General features: G+C 43.1%; 3 protein-coding genes across 15 annotated transcripts in view; 2 read left to right on the top strand and 1 right to left on the bottom strand.

The window, feature by feature from the left end:
• Nucleotides 1-3,453, bottom strand: part of ZMYND12 (zinc finger MYND-type containing 12) — a 34,359-nt gene extending 30,906 nt beyond the window's left edge. The window contains exon 1 of the mRNA XM_030867365.2: nucleotides 2,928-3,453. Coding sequence (XP_030723225.1) covers nucleotides 2,928-3,037 — 110 coding nt within the window. The 5' untranslated portion in view covers nucleotides 3,038-3,453. The remainder of the gene's footprint in view (nucleotides 1-2,927) is intronic.
• Nucleotides 3,362-10,005, top strand: PPCS (phosphopantothenoylcysteine synthetase). Of its 4 annotated transcripts, none has more exons than XM_030867301.3 (3): nucleotides 3,362-3,538; nucleotides 4,287-4,390; nucleotides 6,226-7,549. In XM_030867301.3, the coding sequence occupies exons 1-3, from the start codon at nucleotides 3,493-3,495 to the stop codon at nucleotides 6,619-6,621; spliced, it is 546 nt and encodes a 181-aa protein (XP_030723161.1). In that variant the 5' UTR covers nucleotides 3,362-3,492; the 3' UTR covers nucleotides 6,622-7,549. The 4 variants fall into 4 exon arrangements, 3 of the variants coding, with proteins under 3 accessions (XP_030723161.1, XP_030723154.1, XP_030723171.1); XR_009565635.2 differs by lacking the exons at nucleotides 3,362-3,538; nucleotides 6,226-7,549 and adding exons at nucleotides 3,547-4,114; nucleotides 9,953-10,005 and having other exon boundaries at nucleotides 4,287-4,607; XM_030867294.3 differs by lacking the exon at nucleotides 3,362-3,538 and adding an exon at nucleotides 3,547-4,114 and having other exon boundaries at nucleotides 6,226-7,548.
• An 86-nt stretch (nucleotides 10,006-10,091) lies between these two features.
• The window catches only part of CCDC30 (coiled-coil domain containing 30), a 173,757-nt gene continuing 171,836 nt past the window's right edge, over nucleotides 10,092-12,012 (top strand). For 6 of the 10 annotated variants that reach the window (XR_009565627.1, XM_060306916.1, XM_060306897.1 and 3 more), the window contains exon 1: nucleotides 10,110-10,475. Coding sequence is in view for 5 of the 10 variants with exons in the window: in XM_060306916.1 (XP_060162899.1) it covers nucleotides 10,284-10,475 (192 nt within the window). In the remaining 5 variants the exon portion in view is untranslated. Of the gene's footprint in view, nucleotides 10,476-12,012 lie in introns of all 10 variants that reach the window. The other 4 variants (XM_060306890.1, XM_060306904.1, XM_060306908.1 and 1 more) reach the window with 4 other exon arrangements.

Here is a 12,012-nt window from a genome sequence, read left to right as displayed (position 1 = left end):
TCATCTTTATATTTTGTATTTTCAAATTTTCTGTAGTGCGCATGAATTACATTTATAATTGGGAAAAATTATTTTGCAAAAAAATAAACTTTCACAAATCCAAGTTGACTGTCCTTCCTGCTCTTTAAATTTGGGATGAGGAAAAACAATATTTATTGAGTGCCAGCATGGTCTCAGGCATGGGGCTAGATGCTTTACATTCAACCATGAAAACCCTGGAAGGGGATATTAAAGGCCCTCATTTGTGAGATATAGAACAATTACCACAGCTTTATTTTCTGGAAAAATCATGAAATCTCTAGGACACAAGGATATAGAAATCTGGAGAAAAGGTAGGGGGAGAGTAGAAGACCTTAAAAATAATTAAAGGCAGTGAAAGAAGAGAAAGAAAATAATGGAGGATAAGGGCATAGGAAATAATAATTTATTCATGCATTCATCAAATATTTAGTTTCAATCATTTCAAGATACTTTGCTGGAGACCATAGGTTATACGCAGATGGGTATGAAACAGATCAAAAGATAACATACATATGACAGTCCTTCTACATATTCAACATAATATCCTGCATCAACAGAGCATAATAAAATTGAGCTAACATGTTTGCCAACAACTATAATGAGGCAGGGAAATAAGAGTCATGTGAGAGGTACAGAGTAAGTACAAAGTGAGTTGAGAGGAAGGAGGAATTGCTTCTGGCTGGAGGGATGAAGGGGACGTAGGTGCTCATATCAGGCAAAGGAGTCTCACCTCTCCCCAGAGTGCCAGCCCTGTACTTAAAATTGTTTACTCAGGACTTCCCTAGCGGTCCAGTGGTTCCAATGCAGGGGACCCGGGTTCAATCTCTGGTTGGGGAACTAAAATCCCACAAGCTGTGCAGTCCAGCCAGAAGAAAAAAAAGAAAAAGATAGATATTAAACAAGTAAAACAAAAACATAAAAGTACAGAAAAAGTGAAGAAAAAATGTGAGAGAGAAAATCAGATAGGGGCATTTAGGTTGGGTTTTCCAGAAAGACCTCTTTGAAGAAATAACATTCTGAGAACAGAAAGATGAAAGAGAGCTAGGAAGATTCGTGACTGTAGGGAAAGTTCCCAGCAAAGGCAACGGCCTGGGCAAAGAAACTGAGGGAGGAAAAGAGTTGGCAAATTAGAATTGAAAGAAAGCCTCTGTAACTGCATCAATGAAAAGAGGGGATGACTGGTGGGAATTGAAGATAGAGAAGCAACCAGGGCTTTGCAGTTTCTGTTACAAATTCTGAATTGTATTCTATATGCATTGAAGAAACAGCAATGAAAACACAGATGCTGTCCTTGCCCTCATGGGGCATACAGCCTAGTGAGGAATACAGACCACTGAACAAGTGATTTCAATCCATGTCATAAATGTGAGGCTAAGGGACCTAAAGAGTGCTGTGAAAGCACCGAGGAGGGACACCTAATTCAGTCTCCACTGGGACCACTGCAACTGAGAAGTTACGCAGCCTTTAGCGTCTACCTTCCAATCTAAAACCATCCATGACCCCCCAGAGGATAAATTCCAAACTCCTTGATCTCATGTCACTGTTTGGCCCTAACCTTTATCTTCTTGGTTTAAACTCCTACTACTACCTATCACAATGATTTTTAAACTTTTTTTTTAAACTCAGCATACAGTAGGAAATACATTTCACTAGTACAGACACATAACCACATAAATCACTAAAACAAAAGTTTCAAGAAACAATTCAAGTAGGATTACTCTGATACTTTCTATTCTTTTTTTTTTTTTTCTTAAAATGCTTTTTGTGAGTTATTCATGACCCGCTAATGGGCCCTGGACTGCAGTCTGAAAATCAGTGACTGCTCCCTCCACGGCTACCTTCTCTACCCACCTCTGAACAAAGTCTGTTCTCTCACCCTTTACCCAAGCAGTCCTGGATGCCAGGAGTGCTCTACCTTTCCTTCTTCATTGTTCATTCACCTAGCAATTTCCTTCTGACTTCTCAAGACCCAGTGCAAATGTTACTTCTTCAGAGGAACCTTTCCAGATACTGCCCCATCACCATGCTTCCATCCTTAGAGGTCCCAGGGAATAGTACTCCCTGAGTGACAGCACTTGTCATGTAGGGTTGTATTATAATGACTTTCTTTTTTAAACAAGTTAGTCGGCTCTGGACTAGGTTTCTGGACGTCAGCAACCTAGCTGTTTTCTCTCAGGTCCCAAATAGGGTCCAATCTGAAGCAAAGATCAGTGGATGTTATGCTGAATAAATGAAAGCTGACCTCATCTTGTACTACCCTCCCCACACTGTCACCATCTTGGCTATGCTCTGACAAACTAACTTTCTATCTATTCCTCAAACACACCAAAGTCTTCCCTCCCTCGGAGCCTCACTGTGCCACTCTTCCCCCAGCATTTCCCTGGCGGGCTGTTCCTACTCTAACTTCAGATCAATAGTCTACCCTCAGAGAGGCTGTCTGCCCAACCTCCCATCACATTTCCTTTGTCTTTATGGCATTTATCACTCTCTGAAATTATCTTGTTTTGTCTGTTTACTTATCTTTCTCGTTAGAACATTAGATTTTTTTTTTTTTTTGGCCAGAGCCGCATGGCATGTGGGATCTTAATTCCCTGACCAGGTATCGAACCCTATGCCCCCTACAGTGGAAGCGCGGAGTCTCAACCACTGGGCAGCCAGGGAAGTCCTAGAACATTAGATTTTTGAGGGACGTGGTGTCCCGAGTTTCCCCCAGGAAGTTCAGCACCTAGAACAGTGCATAGCGCACAGTAGGCGCGCAACAAAACATCTGGGGAGGAATGATTGAGTGGGAGAGGAAGCGGACACAGACATAGAACTCTTAGGGACCTGTCTTGAAGCCGCTTTGAGGGTTCCCTGACTGAGAGAGAGGGGGTTGAGGCGCCCAGGTGCCACGTTTCAGGGCCTACCAGTAATAAGTGACTGTGCAGGCCCCGCAGACCCGCTCGGCCGGAGCTTCGCACACCTCACAGCAGAGCCGGCGCCCCTTGGGCACCGCAAGAGGGTAGATCACGTTCATGCTGCGGCAGACGGTGTTGTCGGTCTCTAGGACCGTTGCCTGGCGAGGACACACTGGGCGGCGGTGTCACGTGACCAACAAGGCGCAGCCTCATTCCAAGCTTTTCGAGGGCGGGTGGGTCGTGGCTCGACTGACACTTGGGAGTGTGTTTGTAGGGTTTAAAAAAAAACAAAAAAACAAAACAAGCCCTTCACTACAAATCCAAAGGTTAAATGGCCGGGCACTCAAGGTTTAGCGAGGTCCAAGCGTAGCAGGGTCTGTATGGTAGCCGGTAAGGGTCAAACACGTCCAGCTCTTCACCCAGACTAGGAAACTAAACGAGGGGGTGTGACTCCTCCAGGTGCCTGCCCAGCCGAGAACTCCCGCCAGCTCAGTGTCAATTTCGCACGCTGTGGGGCGGAACCAGCACGCATTTCCAGACCTGCAGAAACCCGGCGCTGGTAAACTTGCAGCGCATGGTAGCGAACCGCCCCCTCACTATTGCGGCTGCGCGTGGGCCAGGTACCGGGGCAGGGGGCGTGGCGCCGAAGACCCCGTAGCTTGCGCTGGCGCGGCGGGTTCCGGGACCGATGGCGGCAGTCGACTTGGTCGCCGAGTTCCCCCAGCCCGCCGGTGCTGCGCGCTGGGCCGAGGTGATGGCTCGGTTCGCCGCCGGCTTGGGCGCGCAGGGCCGACGGGTAGTGTTGGTCACGTCCGGCGGCACCAAGGTCCCCCTGGAAGCCCGGCCTGTGCGCTTCCTGGACAACTTCAGCAGCGGGCGGCGCGGTGCTACCTCGGCCGAAGCCTTCCTGGCCGCGGGCTACGGGGTCCTGTTTCTGTACCGTGCTCGCTCTGCCTTCCCCTTTGCCCACCGCTTCCCGCCCCAGACCTGGCTGTCGGCTCTGCGGCCCTCCGGCCGAGCGGCTTCGGGCTTGCTGAGCTTGGAGGCGGAGGAGAAGGCACTCCCGGGCTTCGCCGCGGCTCTGCGGAGCTACCAGGAGGCTGAGGCTGCCGGCACCTTCCTGGCCATAGAGTTCACCACTTTGGCAGACTATTTGCATCTGCTGCAGGCTGCAGCCCAGGCGCTCAATCCGCTAGGTGCGTGCCTTTAGGAGTCCATCGGATGCCGGGAGGCAGAGCCTTTCCCCCAAGACGCGCATCCCCTTACCCCCTCTTTACCCATGGCTCTCACAGCGGGGGAACCCGAGTTGAAAAGGAGCTGACTCCATACCTTTCTCCGATTTATTACACCCTGTGCTTCTTTTTGCAGGCTCTTCTGCGATGTTTTACCTGGCTGCGGCCGTGTCAGATTTCTATGTTCCTGTGTCCGAAATGCCTGAACACAAGATCCAGTCATCTGGGGGCCCACTGCAGGTGATGGGCGCTTCTCTTCCAGAGATCTGATTCCCTATAACCAATCTTGGGTTAATTTCCTTTTGATCTGGAGATGGCCTTTCTGCATTCCGTATGTGCTAGGCACTAGGGATCAGAGATGACTAAGACACCGCTCTCCCTCAAGGACCTCACAATCTAGTGAGGTTGCTGGACACAGACATAATTACAGTACAGAGTGATAAATACTCTAGTAGAGGTACGTACAAAGTGAAGTCAGAGCATGGGGTGAGTGAATCTCGGGGAAAGTCAAGGCTTTCTGGAGGAGATGGCTTGAACTGGGTTTTAAAAGATGAGCAGAGGGTGTACCAGACAAAGTAGGGAAGGTCACTCCAGACAGAGTAAACGATTGGAGTTTGGAAATGGGCAGTGTGTTGTGAACTGAAGTTGTTTGGTAAGGCTGGAGAGCCTGGAGAGTGGTGGGGATGGAGGGCAGACCGAAGAGACAGCTTCCTACGTAGAAGATTTTGTATTCCTTCCTAAGGAGCTTGAACTTTATCCTGTGGAGCCAAGGACAACCAAAGTAGGAGAATGAGATAAAGTTTTTGTTTGAGAAGAACATTCTGGCATCAGTATGAAAGGTGAATTAGAGAGAGTGGTTGGGGGGGGGGTGATTAGATGGTGGTTATTGTTGCAGTTTAAGGAAGAGGTGTGGGGAAGGTAGTGGTGTGGTTGAGATGCTGAGATGATCTGGCTACTTGGAACCTGAGGGAATTCTTAGTCATTTATTGGGTGATACAAGTAGAATTTAAATAGGAGAAATTTAAATAGTAGAGTTTAAATAGGAGAAATTTAAATAGTAGAATTTAAATAGGAGAAACTACCTGTGGGGCACTTTCTGACTTTGTAGAATAGTTCATTTGTTCATTTCTTCAACAAATATTTATTGAGTACCTACTATATGCCAGGCCCTATTATAGGACCTGGAGATAAAGCAGTGAAAAGAAACGTACTGTGCCCTTGTTTCGATTATATTCTGCAGAGGAGACAATAAGTAAGTCAAATGCATACTGTGTTAGGTAGTGATAAATGCTAAGGAGAAAAATAAAGCGGGGAATGGGTATGTGATTCCTATCATACTTGCTAACTCTTTGAGGGGACATCCTGATGGTGAGCTTAGTGATTTCATACTTTTTAAATTCTGGGAGCTTTAGTTTATCCTATAATTCCTGTCATTCCTAGTTTTATCTTGAAAGTACACAAAACGACTCAACATTCCCCTTAGAAGGGATTGAGAATAATATAGTAGTATTTAATGAATGAAAATACAGTCACTTCTGTTTCCTCAATGCTAAGATGGTACGTGACAATTTTATTTTATTTTTTTTACAAGTTACAATTTTTAAATGGAGTCAAATAGCCAGTCTAGCAATGCAAGAAATATTTTAGGCTGAGAGGTTTAAAACTCAACCTTATTTGAACTTCCGCCAAAGTAACATCTGCATAAACAGATTATTTGCATTTGTTTATTTGAGGGTTTGGTTTCAAAAATAAAAGGGAATGTTTGAGAAGATGTAATGCTGTTCTTTAGAGTTCTATTAATGGCGATGAGGGTTGCAGAGCAGGGCTAATTCATAAGACATGGTTTGCCCCAGAATATGTATGAAGCTTTGAAATCAGGCATCCTTATGAACACTACAGAGTCAAGGCTTTTAAGTAAGCATTTAATATGCTTTAAAAAGTTTGAAGTGAGAAGTCCCACTTAAACTGACATAGCCAAGCATCTGAGTCTCTGCTTCTTTAGTTTCCCTTGAGATTGACCTGGTTGGTAGGTGGTAACCTTGTTTGCTTATTAAGTTTCTCTTTTTCCAATACAGATAACAATGAAGATGGTGCCAAAAATGCTTTCTCCTTTGGTTAAAGACTGGGCTCCCAAAGCATTTATAATTTCCTTTAAGTTGGAGACTGACCCCTCCATTGTAATTGATCGTGCACGGAATGCTTTGGAAATTTATCGACATCAAGTGGTGGTGGCTAACATCCTTGATTCACGACGGTCCTTTGTGGTTATTATAACCAAAGAGTCAGAAACCAAGTTATTGTTATCAGAGGAAGAAGTAGGAAAAGGTATAGAGATAGAAGAGAAGATAGTGGATGATCTTCAGTCTCGACATACCGCTTTTATACATGACAAAAACGGAAGTAAAAAGCCTTTATTTATAAGATCAAAGATTGTTCAGTGGACCAGGGCTCTTACAGATGGTGAGAACTAGAATAAATCCTTTGCTTTCATAAAGACAGAAGATGAAGGGGAAAAGCAGTGAGTGGTGTGCAGACGAATAGTGCTTGGTGTTTGTCTTTTAAAGGTCTTTTAATACTCAGAAAACATGAGAACAAAGGTAAAGCAGTTATGACCAAACCACCTGACACACTCACCTGAATGATATCTTGATTTTGAAAATGATTCAAGTTGTTTCTCACCTTAAGAAAAAAAAAACATATTGGGAATTATATTCCTCAAAATATACATGTGGGGCCTGAATATCAATCTTCTTCATACTGTAAAAGGGATTATGGATGCATGAATGGCCATGCTTTGAAGAGCAAATATTTGTTCATGCCTACTATGTGATAGGCCCAGAGGATTTTGAGGATTCAAAAGATGAATAAACATGTCTAGTTTGAGAAATGGATATACAAAAAATTAAGTACAATAAAGTGTGTGCCCCAAAGCCAACACAATGGAAAGGATGATGTTTTTGTGGTTTTTTTTTTTTTTTTGAAATTTACTAAAGATGGGAGCAGGAGAGAAGGACACCTCCCCAAAGATAGATTATCTATAGAATGATGATTGTCCCACTACATTTACTCCTTGCTTCTTGTCCTAGACTCACTCCATATTTGAGTTAAGAATTTACATTTCAAATATTTTAGAACTGCTCTTGAGGGAAAGTTAACCCAGGCTTCTACCTGGGGCCATGCAGGGCCCAGTTGGTGGCCACTGCCCTGAAGGAGGCATTACAGGGTGGTAAAGAGTATGGGTTTTGGAGTCATCTTAGCCAGGTTAGACCCTTCCAGCTGTGCCACCAATTAGCATTGTAAGCTTAGATACCTGACTTAGTTTCCTCATCTATAAAATGGTGATAATTTCTCTGCAAAATACCATCATTTGTTAGGATTAAATAAATAAAATGGTGAAGGTAAAGCATGAGTCTGGCATTTGGCACGTAATTCACATTAAATAAATGTTTGCAATTGCTGTTTTTCTCACTTAGCAAAGCAGTGTTTCCAAAGCTCCCACTGTCCTGGGCTTTGAGTTGGGAGTGCAAAAGAAGTGCAGTCCTGAGAAACACCCTAGATGACCCATAGGATGGTCCGGAGTGCAATGTGAAAAACTACCGTTAAGAACTAGGTAGAAGCAAGTACTCTACCTCACATAAATGAGTTAAAATGCAGTTCATGGGGTGAGTTGGGAAGGGTAGCCCAAAGTGTGTCTGATAACAGAAGTACAATAAACTTTAATTGAAAAGATATGAACAGAAGTGCTAAGACACATCTAAATACTTCAGGTGAAGTGTTTAGGAAATGTGACTTCAGTAAATCAGGAAGCAGAAGAAAAATACCTGCAGCAATTAGGACTTCTCTGGAAGCAGAAATCCTATTGAACAAAAATTTTAAATTAACTTCTGGTTCAATTGGCAAAACCTAAAAAGCAACAGGCTAGGCAGTGGCTGCAGTACTAAAGGGGCATGAAATAAAAGATTGATTTTCTTCCCTACATCTATAGCTTATGTGGATGATGGCTGTCATTATCTTTGACTGTACAGTGAGGATAAATGGAGTTAGAACTAGAAGTGATTCTAATGTTTGTTTTTATCATAATTATTACTTCCCTTGGGAACCATTTTCTGTTGTGTTTTGTTAATGCTTAAAAACAACCACCACTACCCTAAATGGAATTATTTAGAGTGTTTTCCAATTCAGTTTAGTTTCCATTCAGAGCATTTAAACAGTATTTACACATGTAAAAATTCCAAGAAGTTGTTTTGTTTGTTTGTTTAATCAGCAAATGGAAGTGTGTAAAGAATGAAAGAAAACTAAGAATGAGGGTGGTCTAATGGTTAGGATGCGGCGCTTTCACTGCCGTGGCCGGGTTCAATACCAAGCCACGGCTCGGACAAAAAAAAAAAACAACCTAAGAATGAAAAGGAACATAAGTCAATGAGAGCAAATAAGGAACTTGATCTAGATCAGAGGACTAAGGAAAGTATCCTTGAGGAGGAAATGACACTTGAACTGCTACATAGAAGTTAAGTGGGCTGGAGGTGATGGTGGTGAGCATTTCAGATCAGAGAGAAAAACACTTGCAAGGGCTCTGGTGCCAGAGGGAGAGATTGAAGCACTTCTAGAAAGTAAGGGATAAGATCCGTCCAGATAATGCATGTAGAACCGGCAAAGCTTTGGCAAGGATCCTATGAGAAACTAGAATAAGACTAAGAAATGTCAAGTATGTGTTTGGGATACCAGCAAAGCAAGGGCCCCAAAACATGAATAAAATCGAGCTTTGATGAACTAACTAGAATCTTGCGGTAAGAGCATTTAAATGAAGATGATAAAAACCGAGGCTATGTTAAATTTTGTGTCTTTTAGATATTTTTATTTTGCATTACATAGGTGGAGGATACTGTTCGCATAAACCGAATTTTCAGTGCTTAGGGCTTCTGAAGGACTTCAGCTTTAGGGATAGTTCTAGTCAAGTCCTGTTTCTTCATTTTTACAATAATAAGCCGATTCCAAAAGTGTTGTGATTTGTCTTAGGTGCCCCACCCAGGTAATGAGTGACAGATTCTGACCTAAAATTCAGAACCCCTGACCTAGCAACCTCCCCCTTTAAGAATGAAGTTACTTCTAGAAAAATAAATCCAAGTTTATTAGGCTTCGGCTCTCGATAAGGTCTGGCGGGAAGCTACTAGAGAACTATAAACACCCTGTGGCAAAACTTACACTTAAAAGTTGCAAATACACGTCGTTACGTTTCCATGGTTACTACAGAGCCAATGGGATGAACCGTACCTTCGTTCCCGGAGCTAAGCCAGAGGCCAATGTTCTGCGCCGTAGCAATGGTCTCTGGCAGGAAGCACAGCCCCTGAGCCAATGGTGCGTGTCGTTTCTATGGTTCCCGCCGGAAGGACGCGGCGTCTCCGCAGAGAGCGCGGTTGCTATGACGCCCGTGACCGGACCGGCACCTGCAGCTCTCCGCTGTGCAGCGGTGGAGCGTAGCTGCCGCCGGACACTCACCGCTCTCTCTAAAGGACAATTTCCGGCCTGGTTCCTGAGGTTCCCGCCGCAGCCCCAAGGAGAAAAGCAGCTATTCTCTGCTCTTTTTTTTTTTAGCATTCCAGGTCTTTCCCGCTTTTCTGCCCAGCAGGGCCTGGAACGACAGAAGAGACTCACCTGGCTTGGCCTTTCTCTGCGTAAGGATGGATTCGCCGATTTCCCGGGACCCACCCGCCGCAGGCCTTTAGAATTAGGCTGCTGCTTTTATTTAAAGAGGGCTTAGAACCCTCAGTCTGTTAAGTAGACGTTCTTTTTCTCACTTTCCAGGCGAAGACTCACCCCTGCACAGAGAATGCATCTGAAGGTCCAGGCCATGACAAAGTCCACCGAGCCACGGATTCCCCTGGTTGTCGGCCTGTGAACAAAGAACTGCCGTTTTCTCCGTTGTGCCCTATGTTCGCCATGCAGAACTTTAATTCCCGATGAAGCTCCGGAGGCATTTTGTATCCTCAACATCAGGCGTCATCAAGTCAGTTACCTTCTGCCTTTCAAGCTACAATCTCATCCACTTCTCTCATTAATCCTGAGCGCCAGTTTTCCCATCCTGCTCATTCCGCAGCCATTCTCACCCTTTCTTGTCCACACTGCACACTCCTGAATGTCCATTCGTCTCCACCACCTCTGTCATCTCTACACGACCTCCTTCTTTCCTGCTACAATGCTTTGGGTATCTAAGTATTTCACATTCTCCAATCCTGGAATCATTTGGAAGATTTTCTTTGTTTCTCTGTGCTACGGCAAGCTTTCTGTCTCGGGTAAACTAGAGACGAGAATGGAGAAGCACACTTTGGTAAATACAAACAGTAAATTTCTACTAGTGTGTTTTGAAAGTGGAGGGGAAAAAAATCAAAATGCATTTTTTGGGCTTATCGCAGTCTTATATAAAAAAGGAAGATTGTTCCTTCCTTAAGTGAATACTGTGTTAGGCATACATTTTAGTGATGCATTCATGTATGTGAAAAGATCATTCAGAATGATCATGTAACAAGATTTCAACTTTAAGTCCATATGAACCCAAAACCGTGATACGATAGAATTTTCGGGAAAGGAGATACTTGAAACAGTTCTTGTGCCTCCTCTTCATGTCAGTTTGTTAATCAGAAACATCCCTTGTGATGTGAGTCAAGAAACAACAACAACAGCAACAAAAAAAAGGAGGAATGATTGAAAATAAATATTTTTGGCAAGGGGGCAGGCTTAATAGTCCTAAAAAGACTGGAACAGAGAGGCCTTAAAAATAGAATATGATTTATTTAGATCCAGTGCAATTGTATTTTAGCATGGAAAACTTTATTTAATTTGTCTTAAAGTATGTGTTTCTCATTGAGTCTTACTATTCTTAAATGTAAAGTTAATTTTGAAGATATGCAAAGTGTACCTTTTTAACAGGTATTTGTGGGGATAGAATGATTTAGATATTTTTATTTCTCAGGCCAATTACAGCAGTTATTTGTGATGTTCATGCTTAAAGCCAAGTCAGGTTTCCAAATACTGAAAAATTCAGCTTTCTTTTTTATAGTAGATTGGAAAAGAAAAACAAGTTCTGCAACGTTTTCAATTTTTCACATTAAATGGGAACTGAATAAATTCTAACTCTTGAGAAAAAGGGGCTGTTAGATGCTACATGGTAAGGAGTTTTCCTTTCCCCTTCCAATATGCATTTATTGAACAAACATCATTATGGCAATATTAACATAAAACTAAAAAAATTTTCCTCTCACCCCTAGCCCAGTGGTTCTAAACCTGGACGGGGGTGGGGGTATTTTGCTCCGTAAGGAACATGTGGCAATGGATGGAGACATTTGTAGTTGTCACTACTGGGGATGTATAATGGCAGCTAGTTAGTAGAAGCCAGGGATGCTGCTCTACGTTCTACTGTGCACAGAGCAACCCCCCACAAGAAAGAATTAGCCAGCCCCAAATGTCAGTAGTGCTGAGTTTGACGTATCAACAGTTCATTTTTCTGTTCTGTGTCAGTCCTTGCTTATGTGCATACGTTTTTTACATAGTTATAATTACAGTGTACATTTTGCCTTTCTTTTTCACTTAATTTTATATTTGAAGTTTAAACATTGCTACATTGTTCTGAACTTCTAAAAAAAGTATTTTTCTCATTTTATTCAGGGATTGAAAAGGAATAAAAGGTATAATATATACTGTATTTAAGACATCTGTAAGTTTTAAATTATATTTGGGTAGGAGGAAGAAAGAAGGGCTAGGATGAATAACCCAAGTGGATATCTCAGTTTTCATGGCCATACTCTTTACTGTGTTCCCTTATGTCACTCGAAGACCATGGGATCCAAAGTTCATCCTTTTCTCAGAGC

This window comes from Globicephala melas, chromosome 1 (assembly GCF_963455315.2).
Source record: "Globicephala melas chromosome 1, mGloMel1.2, whole genome shotgun sequence".
NCBI lineage: Eukaryota > Metazoa > Chordata > Mammalia > Artiodactyla > Delphinidae > Globicephala > Globicephala melas.
The sequence above is the reverse complement of the archived record's forward strand: the minus strand, read 5'-3'. Positions and strand labels throughout refer to the sequence as shown.